Source organism: Manacus candei, unplaced genomic scaffold (assembly GCF_025592945.1).
Source record: "Manacus candei isolate 608988 ecotype Guabito, Panama unplaced genomic scaffold, ASM2559294v1 h1tg000124l, whole genome shotgun sequence".
Classification (NCBI taxonomy): Eukaryota; Metazoa; Chordata; class Aves; order Passeriformes; family Pipridae; genus Manacus; species Manacus candei.
In genome coordinates, this window is record NW_026138172.1 from 938,877 (window position 1) to 959,716 (window position 20,840).

At 39.7% G+C, this 20,840-nt stretch overlaps 1 protein-coding gene across 1 annotated transcript in view; it reads right to left on the bottom strand.

Annotated features, from left to right (window-relative positions):
• ANO2 (anoctamin 2) overlaps window positions 1-20,840 on the bottom strand; it is a 152,887-nt gene that overhangs the window by 21,712 nt on the left and 110,335 nt on the right. The window contains exons 14-18 of the mRNA XM_051770755.1: window positions 14,979-15,180; window positions 10,636-10,747; window positions 9,300-9,357; window positions 8,356-8,456; window positions 421-569 (exon numbers count right to left, since the gene is read on the bottom strand). Of these exons, the coding sequence (XP_051626715.1) occupies window positions 421-569; window positions 8,356-8,456; window positions 9,300-9,357; window positions 10,636-10,747; window positions 14,979-15,180 (622 nt within the window). The remainder of the gene's footprint in view (window positions 1-420; window positions 570-8,355; window positions 8,457-9,299; window positions 9,358-10,635; window positions 10,748-14,978; window positions 15,181-20,840) is intronic.

The window sequence follows — 20,840 nt, forward strand, 5'->3', positions numbered from 1 at the left end:
CTCCATCCCTGGAAATATTGAAAGCCCAACTGGATGTCTGGACAAATCCCTGAGCAACCTGCTCTAGCTGACCCTGCTTGAAGGAGGGGTTGGACTAAATGATCTCCGGGGATCCCTTCCAGCCACATCTATTGATTCTGTGGCCAAGTGGTTTCTGTGCACTTTTCTCAGCTGGGAACACTGGACTCTGACAGCATAAGTAGCAACAGAGACAAGGATTTATGATTATTGCTCTGTTGGTACTGTGGTACTCTCACACCCCTGCTGTCTGGCATGCAATTTCTGCAAACTACAAGTGTTTGGGTTTTTTTCCCTCTTTATCATAACAACTTATGATGTAGAGTCATGTGATCTATGGTGATTGGTCCTGTGTAAAGCTATGGTTATTGCAGGCAGGAAAAGGGAATTCAGGAAGCTTACTCATTTCCATGTATTCCGGAGTCAGTCCAGTGAAAGGTTCTAAGGTATAGTCGAGGTCCCATTGCTGAGGGTCCTTTGCTTGGTTGGTGTCCACTTCTTTTGGCTCGGTTCTTTCATCCTTCAGCTTCCTGAAGAGCTTCTTTAGCTTCCTGAGGAACAAAAGTTCAGATTGAATCAAATCCTTTTTTACCTTTTTTCCCCCCTCAAGATTTGGCTCAAGTCTCTGTGCAGCAACACAAAATTCATCTCATGTTACTTTGGTGCACAATAGGATGAGTTTGCACCACCCTGTGAAGTTTTGATGCTGCTTATTGACAGATGACAGGCTGCTGGACTTGGATCCAGTACTTTTTAATATTTTTTTTCTCTCTAGATGGATATTCAATGGGGATCTTCCTGAAGTTCAAGCACCTTGGACCTAAATAATGTTAGTAATAAGTAATACTCTCAAGAACAACACACTGAGAACCTCTCCTTTAACAAAATGTAAAAAGATTATGTGACAGCTTCATGCTACATATCAACCATAGGTGCACTTTTCTCTCACCATGAAATTGGGAACTGCCAGTATAATATACTAATAAGGTAAAAAATTACCAGACATGCATAGTTTGCCCAGAGAAGTTGTGGATGCCCTCTCCCTGGAAGTGTTCAAGGCCAGGTTGGATGGAGTTCTGAGCAACCTGGGCTAGTGGAAGGTGTCCCTGCCCATGGTAAGGTGATCTTTAAAGTCCTTCCCAAGCCAAACTATTCTGTGATTCCATGATATTTCCAAATAAAGAGGGTGCAAGAACATACTGATAGCACAAATAGTGGTATCAATCACTGTCCCACTAAAATGGGGATACAAATTTCATGACACTGACAGAGACATGAGAGTAAAGCAAAACCATTTCTAAAAGAAAATTACTCCAAATGTACCCCCCAGGGATGACACTTCAAATGCACATGCATCAACAGCATCACACTATTTTACACATCAAGAAATTCCCATGGAAAAACACAGTAGAATGAAGTATTTGTTCAAAATCAAGGAGGTGAAACACAGTTGAATTAGCATAAAATAGCAAGATTTATACTTTCTTTTGCAGACAATTTTTATCTTTCACAAAAACATACGACACTATTTTATAGTTCTTCACATATGTGCCATATGAGTGAGAATCCAGATTAATTCCAGTGATGTCTTGCCAGTAGTCTAAGCAGGACTCTCCCACAAACTCTTCTCCCACAGCTTGTGATAAACCCTTTGAACTGTAGGTGTGTGGCCTGGAGAAGGGAATATGTGGGGGAAGGGGTTTTCCTCTGTGCCTCCAGTGAAGCAGAACTGCCTTTCTCAGACTCTGATTTAAGTATCAGGGCAAGGCAAGCTGGCAAACACTATAAAGGCTTTGCTGGGTGGGTTTTTTGCTTTATTCCTGAATTTACACTCAGGCACACAGGATCACTGTGTCACCACATTGCACAAGGCTCTGTAGCAGCCTGGAAATGAGTGGCTGAGGGATTTCTACACTGACCAGTGTTTACAGGACCCGATTTCATCACCAGGATGGAGGAAATGGGGATTGACAGACTCTCTTAAAACAGACCTACATTGCCTCAGGCTCTGTCAGTCCCAGGATCACAAAGCTTCAAAAATCAACAGGTCAACCCCATTCTTTGTTTCAGGTGCAATGAACATGTAGCTCACAAGTCAAATGGTAACATCCTCAGTATTTTGGCAATGCTGAGGCTAACCAAAGAATTTTGGTACCCAGAACACTCAGATTACACAGTTTTAATAAAAGGGCAGGGGAAGATTTCAAATGTTTCACAAGAGGGAATTAGGTGGATCCCTACAAAGACATTTACCTCCTACATGGTGCAAACTCAGCCATTTCAATACACTAAAATTCCCTTTCTCCCCCTCTGCTTTTATGGCAGCCAAGGGAACTCGTCTGTGACAGATGTGATGCTAGTATTCAGAACGTAGGAGACTGGGGCAGGATTTAAAACCAGCAAAGAATTCCCAGGATGCTCTTCCAATATACCCCAATTAATTTGCTAATGCGAGGGACTCTCAGAGGACAGCGGACACTGAGTTCAAGACAGTGCTGATTTCTGTTCCAATAAAAAAATCCAAGCTATAAATGTCCCTCACACTTCTGCAGGCAGATGACACTGAAGATCCTCTCATTGTCACAGTGCAGCAGCTGAGATAAAATTTGGGTGTGTTTAGATGTGAAGTCTGTGCATGTGTGATCTGGTTAGAGCCCCACAGAACTGAGACGTGGAGTTTATTGCACACCCAAACCTCCCAGGAGAACTCAGTAACTAAAGCAATAGTTGTTGTTTTTAATGTTTATTTGGGAATGTACTAAATCCAGGACTCAGTCACTCAGGATAATTTTTAATTTTTCATCTGGCTATCTGTAAGCCAGGCAAGAGGAGCTGCATTTTTAACCATTTGGAGCTCAGCTTTGAAGAGTGTCTGTATGCTTCTTTTATGACATTTTTTTAAAATATCAACTGACTGAAAGCAAGCCAAACTAATTATTTCAAATTTTCCACAGAAAAAAAAAATATACCTTTGTGTCATATCCAAGCATGTGAAGTTTGAGACCAAACAGAAATGTGTCAGAAAGTTAGAGGAACAAAGATCAGGGATTTCCAGAGTGTTATTCTCCAGCTATACAGCAATAGGGCCACGAAAATGAGTTTTGCAGAACCCTATAGCCATACATATGATTGTGATTTAAAACTGAGTACACTTTTTAAATGCACTTGTGTGAAACCTGGATTTTAATTACTCAGATCAACATTTTTAAACAAGGTTGACAGACAAAAGATTATTTTAGCTTCTGATTTCTGCCTGCCAGGCAGTGTGGGAGAGGTAGGTTTGCCCATTCAGGATGAGCTTCCAGGAAGCTTTGTGCTGAAGAGGCACATGCAGTAAACTTTCATGACTCCATGTGAATTTGGGCAAGCAGAGAAAATGGTAGAGCTGCAGAATAGCCATTATTTCTGGTCCTTTTGCCAGTGAATATCAAAAAGCAAGGTGCATTCTTAAGGAGACTGAACAGCGTGGAAGAAGAACTGACGTGGGACCAGAGGGAAAGAAAGTAAACAGGTTTTTGTCAGGCTGTGTCTACAGCAGTTAAAAATGACACTGCAGATTCTCACAAAGGATTGGGAGCAAACTATTGAGTTAGATAAGAGGCAGGAACAGGGTTTAATTATGCTGTTTGCAATTCCCAATATAACCAACAGGTTATATTATTATTATGCAAGTTAACCAACATCTGAAGAGAGCATAAAATCACTACAGCCCCACGCCTGAGGAAAAGATTCCCTCAAGCTTTTGAGAAAAAAAAAAGAGGAAAAGAAGAGTCAAACCTCAAGTGATCCTTGTTGGGCTTCTAAGCACATGGTGCACTTAAATGAAGCCTTTTTTAAAAAAAATCAGACAGATGACTATACTGTTGTTCTGTTTATACAGCAAGAAGGAGTATCAGGATTTGGGGATCTAGACACTATGATGACTTGGGAAAAATGAGAAATTTGTGGAGTGAGACCCAGTGCAACATATAGAGGCTGGAGAGGCAGGACATCTGGAGGGCAGGTTGAAATAGGACTTTGTGGGCACAAGTCTTTGTGTCTTCGGTGGCTGTGCAGTCCTCACAGTGCATCTCTACCAGAGCTTGTCAGAAAGATTGGAACTGTGGGTCCAGTTAAGAATTTCTCAAGACTCTAAATTAACAAATGTCCTTGGGACTGCAAAGGCAGATCACCTGTGACAGTCTCCAGGAACTGGATTTGGAAAGGGACACCAAGATGATCAGGGGGATGGAGCAGCTCTGCTGTGAGGAAAGGCTGAGAGAGTTGGGATTGTTCAGCCTGGAGAAGAGAAGGCTCTGGGCTGATCTAATTGTGGCCTTTCAGGACCTGAAGGGAGCCCACAAGAAAGATGAAGAGAGATTATTTCCAAGTCCTGGAGTGACAGAACAAGGCAAAATGGCTTCAAACTCACAAAGAGAAGGTTTAGATTGGATATTAGGAAGAAATTCTTCCCTGGGAGGGTGGCGAGGCCTTGGCACAGGTTGCCCAGAGAAGCTGTGGCTACTCCATCCCTGGAAATGTCCAAGGCCAGGTTGGATGGGGATCTGAGCAATCTGGGCTAGTGGAAGGTGTCCCTGCCCATGGCAGGGGATTTGGAACTGGATGATCTTTCAGGTCCCTTCCAACCCAAACCACTCTATGACTCTGAGAATACTTGCTAGAACAGAGATGCCAGAAAGACAGAAAAGCCCTAGATTCCAGCTGCCAGGACTGAAGGATTATTTGTATTAGGTGTTTTTTAAGGCTATCCTTCCAGTTGATGCTTTTTGATTTGTAGCATGATAGAAAAGGGTACAGGAAGAAAGCTAAACAGAAAAGACTATTTGGTTGAGCAGCTGGAGCACTTTTGTCCAGAGGAAAGGAAGAACAGTGACCAAGACTCTCCGACCCTTGCCTGTAATTTTGTTCCCTGATTTTGGGAAGGAGCACTGAAGATCCATGTTTTTCTTCAGTCATATTCCTACAGTCTGTTCACGTAAGGAAAGACCTTCTCATATTCACAGGTAAGGGGTAAAAGAAGGAGGCAGGAGAAGAACAAAAGGATCCAAATGTCTTATTCTGTTCCACAAATTTATGGTATAGCCTTGCTTCCTTGGCACACTCAGACTTCCTGGATTCTGTGGGAGTTTCAGTTGTACATGGGATTTATTGGTTTTTCAGAGGAAAACAGCAATCCAGAGCAGCAAAGGAAAAAAAAACCAAGGAAATAAACAAACAAACAAACAAAAAAACCCCAACTTTAATTAAGAATAATTTAATAAAGGTGAAAAACAACATAAAAGATAATAGTTATGAAGGAGTGTCTTTAAATGGATTTTATTAACTCTTTGTATTCTCATCCAGCATAGTTAAGTGCATTTTGAAGTAAGTGATGGAAACTGATGCTGAATAAAAAGACCATAATCACTAAATTCAATAGAAGTTTTGCCATCAACTTCAACAGGGCCAGGATTTCACCCTAAGGGTTTAGCACCAAGGTCAAAGACAGAGTAATAAAATAACCACATGGATGTTTTTTTTGATAAGTTCAGGAAAAAAAAAAAAACAGAACTGAAGAAAGGGGGTTTAAAAGAAACTCTAGGTTACAGTTTTCAAGCCCTGCAGCCTTTTAGGGTCAGTTCCTGTGGCAACAGTAAAAGAATGATGGTATGTGACACATCGGAGTGAACTGTGGCATATTTACATCTGTTAAACTTGTGAATTCCAGCCACACAGAATACACATTTCACTTCAACAGGGCTTAGTTTTGTGTAGTTCAAATGTTGGTGCATTTAACTAGCTGGTTTGATATTTTTGGGTACACAAATTAAAAAAAAAAAAAAAAAAAAAAGAAATCACAGAAAGGTTTAGGAGACCAGCAAGCCACATCTACCATAGTTGTGCAGCAGTTTCTACAAAAGCACTGAAGGAAAAAAGAAGGATGTGTCCCCCACAACCCCAGAAAATGCAGGGCTGACATTTGAAATTTAACTTCTCATCCAGCACTGACTCTGGATAAAGCAGAATGAAGATATTGGAAGATGCTTCCCAGTTCTGGCAGCATTTGGGATCCTAGAGGCATAATGGATGAGTGTTGTTTGTAAACTCAGTTTATCAGCTACTTGGCAGAATTCTTGAGGGAAAGAGACAGAAAATGGGACAGCTTTATGACCTTCTGCAAAACAACTGAAATGCCTTGGGTTTTCTGGGGAATAAAATCAAAAGGTTTTCTGCAAATAATCCTGAAATCTTGAGATTTCAGTAAGGAAAAAACTGACGTGGGTCATCATAAAACTTAGCAGAGTGGTACTTCCATGTTACAGACGTGTGGAGGACAGAAGCAGATTCTGAAGAACAAATCTGTGATGGTCCCTTCTGCCTTTCTGTACAGGAAAGGTTGGTTGCAGCACCTGTACTCTGCCCTCAGTGAAAATACAGGGAGCCAGTGGATGAATCTGTATTATTCACTCTGATTCTCAAAGAGGCACAAGGCAAGAAAGGGGGAAAAAACACAGCTGTTGGAACTGTAGATAAAAGACATTGATTTATTTTTCTGCCACAAGAGGACTGTTCATCACAGTGTGCAGCCTGTGCAAAAGTAGACACCCCAAAAAAAAACCAAGGGAAAATCTGATGGATCAGTCCCCAAAGCGTGTCTGTGCCTGTGTGTGTGGGGCAGATGAGATAGAACAGGGTACAATTAAGGATCTAGCCCACATCAGTGGAGTGGTCCATGCAGAAATAGCAGGCTAACTCTAATTTAATTGAGGGTTCAGTAAAGCACTGTGCTTCTCCAGGTGCAAACAGCTCTGGTGAGAAGGGCTGAGCCCTACAGATATATACGTGATTTTCTTGAGAATGAAGACAAGCAAGGGGAACCTAGATATGCTTATTGCAGGATGACAAGATAGCATTATGACTGAAATGATTATTTATCTAGGGAGGAGAGGATGAAAGCATGTTTGTTTCTAAACAGTTTTAAAAATTGAGGCCACCATAGTTTGTTGGCAGAAGGGTGGGTGAGAAGAAATGCAGGAGGAAAATGGGATGAAATGGTCACATTCTTGCAACAAAGTGAGGGAAATGAGAAATAATTTGACATGAATTTCTGTTTGGACTGGATCAGCCTGTGCTTTCATGAGTCAAAAATAATAAATACAGTATTTCCAACATCATAAAATCACCATTAAAAAAGTCCAGTAGCAGTAAGTTTTTGGAAGACGAGAAACATGTCACCCAGGATTACACTGAGAAAGCTTTAAGCCTTCAACATGTCAGATATTTTTGGAATGATTTACCATCCTTTTCTCAATATAAAATGTAAACCCAATGAGATGTAGACAGAAAACAGGCCTCCCTATTGAACTTTGACACAAGAATAATGAAACCATCCATAATCCACATCTGATTTGTTTGGGATTTTTTTTTATTCTATTTAAATTCCTTCCAAGAAAAAAAAGATCTTGCTTTGAAAAGGGAGGAAAATGGTTCATTTTAAATATATTTCCTATCTTTTGTGTCTCTTGTCTTGGTTTCTAGTTAACATCTTCAAGGCCTTCCTTATGGCTGTGACCCAAAAGCTGCTGACACCAGAGCTCAAAGATCCTGACTAATTTCAGTGGAGTTGAGACATCTAAGTCAGACTCCTCCTCTACTACATTTCCCAGGCCACTGCCACCAGGAAGCAAACCTTCCAAGAGGCAGAAGCAGGACATTCTCAGTGGATTCTCAGAGCCTGAAGATCCCCTTGGCACTGGTGACAGACAGAGAGGGTTTTCCTGCTGTGTTTGCAGCAGAGGACCGTGCCCTGAGAATCCTTGGCAGCCACTGCAGTGTCAGCATCTCTCCCATACTCCAGCTCTGGCCTCACACAGTGACACACTGACACACAGACACCTTGGAAATGTGTGCCTTTCATCTGCAAACCCATTAAATAGTCATAGATCAAATACTAGACTTTAACATGTTTGATGAGCTATTGCTTTTCCCCATGCTAGCTCTCCTCCACTTTAAACTAATTTGTATTCAATACTGCTATACCAAAAGCTTCTCTAAAACTTCCCAAGAGATCTATCACACCTTGCCTGTTTTCCCAGGTTTCTAAAATTAATTTAAATCAATTATTTGATATATTCAATCACTTTCTTTAAGCCATTTGCTGCAGATATAGCCAATTATTCAATGTAAAATACAGCCAGATCATTTCACCACAACCAAAAATGTGATTTATCATCACATTCAATTAGAATCCACTGAAGACAGTGGCAAAAGTTCCCATTCAGCTGAATAAGGATCAAGCCTTTAATTTACTGTGTCATGGGAATAAGGCATGGTAATGGAGAAGGCTGGGATACATACGGGATTCCAATTTCAAACAGATTATTTTGAATCAGTTGTTTTCCAAGCATGATGATGCTCAGCTGAATGCAGAGTTCCATCAAACAGCCTCCTGGAGCACACTGTAATTAAACAAAACCATGGAGTGTGAAGGGATTAAGAGGATTAATTTAAAAGCACCCACTTGGGAGAGCTCCCAATGTCTCCATGTGCCCGTTGCCCTTGCCACCAATTTGTGTGGGAGCACGGAGCTCATCCATCATTGCAATTCTGTGCTTGACAAGGTATTTCATCTCCACTCATAAAACTCCATTATGGAAAATTTGCAGAGCTCTGAAATAACTTACTGTGCCCTTCGGGCTACTATATTTCCTTTAAAAATATTTACTATATAATCAATGTAATAAACATAATGCAGTATCACCAATACTCTCCCAACCTGATGTCTCCCAGGGGGGAAGAAAGGCTTCAATCTTGCAAAGACTTATATGTAAGCATTATTGTAAAACCTTGAGCACATCTATCAGTTTTCAAGGAAATACCAACAGCAATTAAAGGGAATTTTGAAAAGAAAAAAAAAAATTACAGGTTTAGCACCAAATGGCAATGGGCTATTAAAATGGTTATTAAAATTTCTAGTGATCTAGAAGGAGAAGCAAGATTCAAGTTTCCCAATGGCCTCAATCAAATCATGTACTGTTTGTGCCTAAGTGCTCAGTTGTAAAGCATAGAAATGGTGAGGCTTCACCTGAGAGAGACCATGAAGTACTCAAAACTGCAGAGAGAAAGAATATAAAATTGCCTTAGATGGGAAATTTGGATTTTATCTATTTATGGTGAAGATTTAACCTCTTGTTTTAGTGTGTTTTCTATTATTCCCTTATTGTCTATACACTGTATACATATTTCTCTGTGTTAAGGATTTTTTTGTTGTTTTAATTTCAGATGTACTGATATGTACTTGCCTCTTCCATTCGATACCCTTTGAACACATACACGTAACGACCAGGACGGCCAACAAACCTGAAAGCAATAACAATCCATGAAATAATATACAAATGGGAAATGTGAACTAATAAAAAACCAGGAAAATAAGCTGCCTTTCACACCATAATTATTCATTCATATTAGCTACAATATTTCAGAAGCAGCTTCTTCAATATGAATTTTAAAAGGCTCAGCACCGACTCAACTTTGATCATTTAAAATCTTTTCAAAGCAGTAGGTCTTTACAAATTGTTTTCTGATATGTCTTGATAAAATAGTTTTAATAAAATATGTTTTCTTTGTTAAAACAAAATAATAACAAGTTCCCTCTTTTGATTAGAAATGGGAACACATATCCTAACTCATATTCTCTTGCATCTGAGTAATGCCTGAATAGAATTATTTACACATCTATACATCTCACAACAGTGAGATTTGACTTTATTATAACCATACAATACAAAAATGTGGTCAAAAAAATAAAGAATTCAGTGATATTTTTTGTTGGGGCCTTACAATCTTTACAACTACTGGCAAAATGTGTCATTAACCCTCAAATCAAAGATGCTGAATAGGATTAGTGAAGACTACAGATTAACAAATTTTACAACCCCCAAAAAGGAACAGAAAAACGATATGGAACAGAATCCAGAGGATGTTCTAAACAGTTTTTTTGCCAAAGTTTTAGCAAACAATCATTTTAAGCTTCCCATTCAAAAGCATGTGGATGACCTGGTCCCAAAAGACAGTGATCCTGAACCCATAGGAAGTCACACTTATTTAGCAGGACAGCTGAATTAGCTTTTTGGTCAATCAGTTCATTTGCCAAACCTCAGCTTCCAGTTGACCATTACCATTCCTTAATTTAACTTGATGTAGGATAAAAATGCAAAACGATGAGAAAGGAATAGAAAAAAAATAGTTCCATAATTTTAGACGAAACAGGAAAACCTGTCTTTGCTGGATGATGCCTCAAGGAAAATTTGCTAAAATGTGGAAGGTGAAGGCCTGTAAGCACTACCTTTCACTTTTAAAAGCAACACCCTTTTTGGGATTACTCTTATTTTAAAAAGAACTGGTCACAGTTCAGAACAAGGCTCAGGCCAGTACTCAACATCATACCCTGCCAGTCAAAGGACAGCTTTAAACAACCCTGTTTATGATATTTTTTGCAGAGCTGGTGAAGTTGTTCAGTCCCAGGCCATAGTTAGGTAGCCCTTAGTGCCCATTTTTAAACACAGATCCAACTAATATGGACATATATAGGAATACATATACACATATATATCTATATGTAAAGGATCTTTATCCTACCTTCCTTTAAAAAAGGCAACATAAAAAATTGGTGCATAAGAATTCACAAACTTCAGTAGAAACGCCTTCAAAATCAGTCTCTCCTCAAAGGTTTTCTCTGTTTTTGGTATTTCTGGGGGAAAAAAAAAACAATAAAGCAAGAAAATTGAATTAGTAAATGTGTAGAAATCCCTGAATCCCCAAATACACTCAAAAACCCATAAAACAACCTGCAAACTTTGAGATCATACTGATTTTGATTTTGTACTTTTAATTTGTACCAAAGCACACTAGGTCTGATTTCCAGAGTCTTCTCAAATTTCCATATGGGAATTGGAGGCTCTTTGACAGAAACATTAATAATGACAACATAATGAACTTGTTTTTCTGACAGGCCTCTGACAGCTCATCCCAAGTTAATCTTGGTTGTCTATCCAATACCCTGGTGGCAAAAACCTCAACAGATTCTGAAATCTGCCCTGGCCCTGATCATACCTCACTTTTTCAGCCTTTTTCATTCTCTTACTGAGAGACCTGGGCAGATCCCATGAGCTTTCCCTGCTTCAGGTCATATGAAATTTTAGCACAGATCTCCTCTGTCATTTGCTCTGGCATCTCTTATTAAATGCATACATTTTAATACAAATATAAGTATTAAATACATATATTTCTTATCATAATGTATATATCAATAAAAATAGATAGAAAATATATATTTACATGGTTCTCCTCCTAGTTATCTGGAGTTTGAGAGGGAAAAAAATTGGATCTTGATATTCAGTTGCACAAAGTAAAATTAGTATAAATTACTTTGATGCATGTAAGACTACGGATATTAATATACACAAGCATATCACTTACACAAGTGAAATAAAAAAACATTAATATTCTCAATTCATGAATGATGAAAGCAAAGTACCAAGACTTTCAACCAGAAAAAACACCTTAAAAGCCTCCTCAGCTTTGTGTACACAAGCCTTCTTTTCTGTAATGAGATTGTTAGTGTGCTTAATGCTAAACACAAAACTAAGCTCCTTTTTGAATCAGGCATTAACTGAATTATTAATTGCCATGCAAAATAAAGGCACATTCTAGATTTCTTTAGATAATTTGTAAAAATGTGGCTTAAACATTTCCCGTATTCATTACTATGTTCCCAGATTTATTTCCAATTTCCATGGAAATATTTTAGCAGCAGAACATATAAGACATAGGTTTTTCAAATGGACGGTAGAATTCCCTTTTAAATATTCTATAGGGATTAAACTGTTGTATTTCCACACTCATCCTGGGCTGTAACTAATGTGAGAGCAGATAACTTTATAATTAACTTTATTATTCTTGACTGAGTTTCTGTGGCACAATAGAAGTGGGGAATAATAAGGAGATGCAGAGCTCTGGCTTTAAGGATTTCATTGAGAATACTGCTGTACTTGCAAAGTTTTGTTTTGGGCACAGTTTGGTTGTTTTGTTTGCTTTGGTTTTGGGGTTTTTTTCTTAAAAAAGAAGCATGATGGCTTTTTTGAGCACTAAAGGAATTGCCAGCTTAATGAGTCTCCACTGCCAGGCTTTATTTGTGATACTTTCAACTATATTTTCATTAAAAATCGGTGCACAATCTGATGAGCCCTAAGGGTTTATTCACCTATATGTATAGAAAAGCTTAACTAAAACTTCAAGGGATTTGGACATTTTGTAGGTGATCCCACATGCTGAATAGATCCATAGAACAGCTCAGGGCAGCAGGAATATCAAGTAACAGCAGTGTGTTACTTAATTTGAGGGAGAAAAATCCCAATCTTTGCCTCACAGAGAACCCCCCCAAGGATGAGCTCAGCCTCTGGATGAACATTTGCACACCTTATATGGTCCCAGAGGCTCCCTCAGCAGTTCTCTCCCTCCCCACACTCAGACATGCTATACCATAGCCGTAGAGGCATGTGTAGAATTTGTCCTCTAGCCAGTCGAGTCTGCTGCACAAGAAATGCATTCAGCCAGAAGAGGTGTTTTAGGAACAGAGAAAACTTCCCCCCCCACACCTCCCAAAAAGATGAATTATGGTGGGCTGTGCATGTTACACCCAAATTGGGCAGCTGAAACTTTCCAGGGGGAGAATGAGCTGAGATAACTGTGGAATGAGTCTGAGCTCACTGAAGGAGCTTCTGCTTTTTTGTAAGACACAAACACAAGTAGTTTGGGTTTTTATCCCTGTTTGACTGGTTCTTCCCCAGCCTCGGTGAATTCTTCCCTGTGAGGGTGATGAGGCCCTGGCACAGGTTGCCCAGAGAGGTTGTCCAAGGCCAGGCTGGATGGGGCTCTGAGCAACCTGGGCTAGTGGAAGGTGTCCCTGCCCATGGCAGGGGGTTGGAACAGGATGATCTTTAAGGGCCCTTCCAACCCAAACCATTCTATGGTTCTAAGTTACAAGTAGAGCACATGAGCTGTAAGTGTAGTCTGGCACCACCTGATTACTGAAGATGATCTGTTCAACCTGGGAATGCCAGGATACAATCTGCACTTTGGCTGGTCTGATCTGTGATAAGGGAGCACCAGTGCTCGGCCTACAAGAGGAGTCCTAGTCCATCCTGTATGAGCTCTCTGTATTGATCACAACAAAACTACTACTTTCCCCCCCCTCCAAGCACTGACTGAGCAGGTATTGAGGCAGATCCATGACTTTGACCCTATGATGAATGCAATTGCTGTCAGGGGTACAATTCTTGTGCTCACAGATGTAACTTAACAGTTGAAAAAGATTCAAGGGTACTCGGGGTTGCAATAGCAACCTATGCTGTCAAGAGCTATTCCTCCAGCCCAACAAGTGTGTTCCTCAGCTTGTCAATTAACTGCAGTGTGAAAAGAGAATGGAGTATGTTTTGCTCTGCTCAGCAAAATGAAAGTTCAAAAGTTAAGGAGCATTTATCAGCATGCATGAATAGTAATTTTTTTAAAGCATTTTGATTGCATTTGGCATCTGATTCTAGCACTGGTGAAAGCTGCCTAAATGAACTCTCTAACTCTTGTAATTTGTAGCACTAGAGATTATTCTGACTGTTTTGTTCTTAAACAAAACATCTGATTGATGATTAGGAATGTTGCCTAAATAAAGTTAACCATGTACAGTGGCATTTTGTGAAAATTAATTGCTTTCTCTTCGTCTCTTTCAAACACTTTATGAATTTAATCTAAACTAATAGGCTGTCCTTACTGGTAAAACCACAGGACCACATTTCAAGGATTCAGGATTATCTCAACTACAAAACTATCCTGTTTTTCAAAAAACAGGACTAAAAGAGATTTTATTCATTTGGGACTTTAAAAGCATCCAGAAAAAGTGAGAACAAGAAACAGAAGTCTTAAGAGTTCTTCAAGGTTTTAATCTGGAGTCTGCTGGTTCCAGCCAGCTTCACATCACTGCAGGTTTTGCAGGGAGGGAACCTTCAATTTGCAGTGATGTAATCAGGCACCAATTGTCATAAAGTTTCTAATTTAGGTGTCTAAGTTTAGATGCCCAAAACTAACAGGTAGAGCACTTGCTATAGTTAAAGGCATTTGAGGTTGCTTGGAATAAATAACTTCATGTTCCTAGACTTTGAAGCATCTAGAATTAGAGGTGATGTGTGAACATGTGGGAAATAATATCTATAATAGTAGCTATAAGAACTGTATGTTAAGCCCCTATCAGTAAACACCTTTGGTCTAATTTATACAACAAAACAAAACTCCAGTCCAAACCCCTTCTAGTAAACATCTTTGGCCTAGTGTATATAACAAAACAATACTCTAGCCTAAATCTCTGTACTAGTCCAGTGAATGACTTGCCTTTAAAGGACTTAAATATGTTGCCAACATCTAACTGAAATAGGTATCATTATAAAAAGTCCAGCCCAGACATGCCTCTAAAACCAAAAAAAAAAAAGAATTTGAGTGGTACAGAAATGGTTAATAATACCATGGTAAGAGTTTGCCAGAGTCATCAAAACCTTTGAAACAACCTAATGACTGTCAGTAGACCCAGCTCCCAGCCCTAAAGAGGTATATTCAAAACACACACCGGGGCAAAAATGCTCAAGGAGGTCTAGATAAGTGGACCTTGGCACAGAGCCAGTGCAGAAATACCAGCTGACACCCTGGAAAGAGCCCTGCTCCATTAACGTGGCATTATGGCCAAGCTCATTATCCCTACCAGGGACAGGTTCCATGCTGCAGCTTTGACCCCCTGAACACCTCCCGAGCACCTCACTCTACACAGGCTTGAATATTTTCTCTGGCGCTCTCCAGGAGGAAATATTCCCACTAGAGCCTCCCTGCATCCCCTCATGTCAATACTTGTACTAGAGAGGAATGTGGTGAGATAGTTTTACCAATTTCTGTCAGCCATTTGGCAACAGCTCCATAAATTTCATCAAGGATAAGTATCACCACGAGGTTAATGATGACAGCAGTGGCAGTCACAGTCACTCGAACATTTGACCTGGTTGTCTCATTTGTGCTGAATGACAGAGCTGCTGCAGTGGTAATTCGGTACACAATGACACCAAAAACTGCTGAAAACGTCAGCATAATCTGCAAAGAAATGCACACACGGGTTAGTCCAAGTTTGCTACTGGCATTTAAACAGAAGCTGTGATGTTGGGTTAGTTCCATGAACTGGTATGAGTTATTTCTTAGAGCAACACGATAATATGAGGATAATCAAATGAAAATGTCAGAATTCAAAACGCACAGACAGGGACACAAATAAGAAAATGGGTGCAGAACTCCAAGCTGGCACAACAATTCAAGTGTCACAGAACGATCAGAGGGCTGGAGCACCTCTCCTCTGAGGACAGGCTGAGAGAGTTGGGGTCATTCAGCCTGAAGAAGAGAAGATTCCAGAGGGACCTTATAGCACCTTTCAGTATCTAAAGGGCAAGGAGGGTTATAAAAAAGAGGAAGAGTGACTTTTTACATGGGCAGGTAGTGATAGGACAAGGGGGGGATGGTTCTATAAAAAAAAAAAAAAAAAAAAGAAGATATTTAGGTTAGATGTTATTGAAAAATTCTTCCTTATGAGGGTGGTGGGGCCCTGGCACAGGTTGCCCAGAGAAGCTGTGGTTGCCCCATCCCTGGAAGTGTCCAAGGCCAGGTTGGATGGGGCTCTGAGCAACATGATTGTATGAATGGCATCCCTGCCCACAGCAGGGGGATTTGAAGTAGGTAATCTTTAAGGTCCCTTCCAACCCAAGCCCTTCCATGATTCTGTGACACTGATTCTACTCCTGAAGTTGCCATATCCACCCTGACTAAAGTTACACACATCATTCATGTGGTGGAACTCGGGTTGTTTGGGTTCAAATGCAGCTGCTGAGCAAGGTCTTTTTCTCTGGCAGCAGATTCAGATGCCTTGGACTGAAGGGCCTTCACGTGTATGTAGGTAAATGGGCTTTCCTGGCTGAAACCACCCCACCTCTGCACAGTGGAAGTGGCAACTTACAAACTAATAAAAAAATAATTTCCCCTGTTATTATTGTTTTAAGACTAACCTAAGAAGGGTTACTAGGGTTTCACTTTACATTTGTGTCCCAGAAATCAATTGGTATCCTTGGCATCCCTCATGGGTTGGCCTTGACCCATGAGACGAGGAAAGTCAGTCCTGCTACTTAAGGTCAAGTTCCCACAAGAAGAATTTGAATTTCACAGGCCTATGGTATTCTGGTTTAAAAAAAAAAAAAAAAAAGTCTAAAACACTGCACAGTGAAAAAAAAAATCAATAAAATAGCAATAAAAAATAGCAAATTTTCATACTCATAGTAGAAAAAGGGGGAGAAGATGCATTTTTCTCTTTCATTTTTGCCTTTGGCAAGAATTCCAGTGTACATTCATTATTTTAGGTAAAACATCTTGAGATCCTCAGATGAAAGAGACTACCTAAATGTGAAAGATTAGACTATTGTAATTATTTCACTTGGCCTAGGGGCCCAGATTCACAACATGGGTTTAAGGAAATTTAACAGCTCATTTTAATGATCCAGCAGTAGTTTCTTGAATTCCTGTATGCAGAGGAAGGTTGTTGCATGAAAAGGAACTATTGCAAAAGAACCAGAATGAGATTCAGAGCATTATTAAAGGTTGAAGGTGAAAACAAGGCACATTTTGCCTTAATGGAGAACTAGTAAACATACAAAAAGATAATGATTTGGAGAAACTCCTGGAGATATCAGATGAAATTCACAAATAAGTTTTGTCAGAAAATAGTAATGAAATATTAGATCTTGCAGAGTATCTAATTTTTACTTTTTAAAGACCTGTTTCAATAATTTTAAATGAAATGTGGGTGAATGATGAGTTTTTGCTTCATGCTAATATTTTTCGTTCAAATAATGGTCTAAATAAAAAAATCTGAGCCTAAACAAATTTAACTGAAAACTTTTCCAATGCCATAAAATATTCTTTCCTTTTGTTTTGTACTTTTAATTGTGTTGAGAGAATATTTATAATTTTTGTATCTATTTTTCTCTTTTTTCTTTTGACTTACCTACCAACCATGCAGAAAGAAATCTGATTCATGCTGAACTACCTTCTCAGCTCTTGCTATGACAGAAGTGGTGCAGGGACACAAAGACCATAACTTTTTTCCTACTTGTTCATTGCAATCTCTACAGTAGAGAGTAAAACCCCCAGTAAAGAGAGAAAAAAACCAGCCCTACGTGGAATTAATCTAATTCACCCTCCACCTCTACAGTTATCCTGAGATCCTTTCTTGTTCTCAGTTGGAGCCAGAGATTCTTTCCTCTTAATCACCTTCCTAACACTCTTTTCCTGTTTCTTTTCCCTGTGGATTTCCTTGAAAGTTTTTACTGTGGTGGTGGACAAGGGAAACCAGCAAAGTAAACTTGAATGCATCATTCTGGAGATGATGAGCTCTCTGGGCCTCCACAGATACCTTTCTCCATCACAGGTTTCCACTTAGGAATATCTCAACAGTAGAGGAAGGAGAGTCAAGGACAGTCATCACTGAACAGAGAAAGAGGAAACTTCAGATCATGGAAGATGAACAAGCAACTCTTAAACCTTGCCAGAGGATGGGAGGGATCCACAGCAATGAGGAAGGTTACTGGAGAGTGAGATACTATCAGAGCAATGCACTATTTTGGCCTCCTCCATTCATGCAGTGCAATTGCAAGGTATACAAAGTTACCAAAAAAATGTGTTTTGTTTGCTTAAAGAACAAAAATATTTGCTTTGCAAAAGCACCAGAGCTTCAGAAACTGTCAGTTGCCTAGATGTTTTTAAACATCTGCTTAGATACAGATGGAAAAACACTCCTTTAGGAGTCTTCATTGTCTGTGCATCCAGCAACAAGAGAAAATTGAGGAGGGCTTATAGGACTGCACGGTGAGTGAGAGCACAGTTCTCATTCCCCAGACAGTCACTGAGAGGGAAAGAATGGTTCCTGTACCTTCATAGCTTTTCTCTCATTCCTGAAAATACCTCTTTTGCCCAAATTCCAGGTCAGGTAGTCACCTTTTTTTCAAGTGCCCGCTTTGTGTTTTGTTGTCATTGCCAACGTTTCATCTGGCCAGTTCTCCCCCCCAGCTGTGGCCAACACTTTCTTCCCTGAATGTCTAAACTAGTCCGTCAAGGACTGAACTGCTTAGAAACAGATGTGAAAATTGGCTGCAGGAAAGGTCACCTACTGAGCCTGGTATGAATGAAGACAAACAGGAAAGCAAACTAGATCTGAGAAGGAAGCTATAAAACCCCGTGGGCTACACTGCTACCTTCATCCAAGTAGGATAACAAATTTAATGTCCAAATAGTTCTTTGGCTCCCCAGTAGAGCTATTCTAGAGTCAAGTATTACACCATGTGAGTAAGAAGAGGTAAAAGGGTCCAAAAGGCAGAACAGGTTGAGCTCTTGTGCCACGGCACAAATTGGTTTTCTTCCTTCCTCTGACTGAGCCAAACGTGCTGCACACAAAGAAAGGCTCCAGAGGTGGCATTGCCCTGCACCATCCTTCTCCCTTCCAGCAGCTACCAACATTTTTATCACACACTCAGAAATCTTTGCCACAAAATTCACCTTCTAAATATGGAGTTTATTAAGTGTGACATACGTTATCACTAATCACACCCAAGTGAAACTTGTAGATGCCCAGCTGAGCTCAGATCTCCTGCTACCACTGATCTTACAAGGCAAAAATAAGACTTGTGAGCTTCTGTCCTAAAATCCCTGCAAAAGACATTGCTTAAATCAAGGCTGGATCTGCGGCCCCCTCTGCAGTCCAGTGAGGCTTTGTGTACAACAAAAGAATTGCGACCAGACTTTAAAGCATTCATAAATGTGTAAAATAATCCTTGGAATTATTTGGTGGTGTAAAATATGACCGATTGGGCAAGAGAAACAAACACAATGATTTTTTTCAACCTGCACTTTTAACAAAAAGGAATAAAAAAAAAGAAAAACAGAGTTCTTGAAGGAGGATTTACAAAAGTGAAGGACACAAAAGAAGTACAGAAATAAGGAGGGAAAAAAAAAAAGGAAAGATTTTACAATTAGAATACCATTTGCAGCTTCAAGAATCATCAGGGAAAGTATGGGATGTAAAGGTGGGGGACAGAACACAACAGCATCTTTCTATAGTAATGTAGACATCTTCATGGACAAAGCCTTGGGACACTAGACCCTTTGGGCCTGAAACAGGGGGTATTAAAAATTCAACAATCACTTCGGCAGCACTAGAAATTGCAATGTCTGTGTGTGTGTGTGTCTGAGTCTTCTCTGTCTGTGTGCTGCAGAAATGCAAACACACATGTAAATTCAAGATTTCATTACCTATTACATGTTTAGTGCTTACAGCTAAAAAAATTTGTGAGAATAACGGAGGTAGACCAGACCAATTAAGTTTCCCCAGTACAATTCCATTGCACAGACCAACAACAAACTTTGTGTTTCCAATTCCTGTTTAACTAATCTAGCAGACAAAAAAGGAAACATCACATACAATAAAGAGCAGATTGTAATGTCCACATAGGAAAGCAGAGCCAGCTCTCCCTCATCAAGAGCTGGCTTGAATTCCATCCAAGGTTTGCAAGTTGTCCTACATATAAATAATGTTCAAAATATTCTAAAAAAAATCATTGTACTCATTTCACCAAATGGTGAAAGTCAGCCTAGTTCCATTAGTCTCTAACAGAAGTTGAAGAATTGGAGCTCTGAATTTTACATCTCACAAACTGTAGGTTATAAAACCTTCATAAATCTCTCTAAGAAGTTACAGTGAGCAGGGAATGTAATACATAGGCTATGACTCAGGAAAGCACTTTAAGCTCATGCTTAGGGCAGATTTAAACATGTGGTTAAAGTCAAGAGCACATGTAAGCACCTTGTCTGCAAAAGAATGACTTGTAAAAGCTAAATCAGGGCTCTATGCTTAGTCATGCTTAGTATACTCTGCTTTAAGTGAAGTCATGACTGGTGCCAGTTAGAGGTTCTGTCTAAAAAGCAAATGGTTGGCATTGCCTCAGGATGGTAAACTAACTCAAGGTATTGCAAATACATACATATATATATATGAGGGACACACCTAATACGTACAGAAAATGTGCTTAATGTACAATTCATACATCTTTATAAATATATGTGTATGTATTTATGAACGTGTAGACATTAAGTTGTCTTACATCTGAGCACAAAATGTTTTTGTTTGTCAGCAAAAAAAAAAAAAACTTCAGAGGACATCTGTTGTAATACATCCAAGTTTGAGTAAATTAGAAATATACTTAGGTATTTTAAAATAATTTAGGCCCAAAGTGAATTTTCCATGTTAGATGCTCCGATGGTGTAAACAGGCCTACTTCATGGCCATTTTATACTGGATGTAGATGTGAAAACAAGCCTTCAGTCAGCAATTACACTAACCAGAGGGATAATGGGATCCTCTACAATGTAATTGAAGGTTTGTTAGCCACTCTTTCCTATTGTTCAGCAGCTTGATGATGCGTTTATGCGTTGCTGGAAACTTCGTGAGGACAGTGGTGTCCACACTTCAGAACTGGCTGACCTGCACACCTCATTCTTGTCCTCAAGTGAGGATTGTGTACCATGATCTTCCTCAACTACAGTGCAGTCCATCCCTGAATGTGCCTTGGACAAATACTCCTCAGCAACTGCTGTATTTCACCCTTATGTCACCTGTTAGAAGGCTCAATGCTTCTGAATGTCGCTGTGACCGAGACACATAA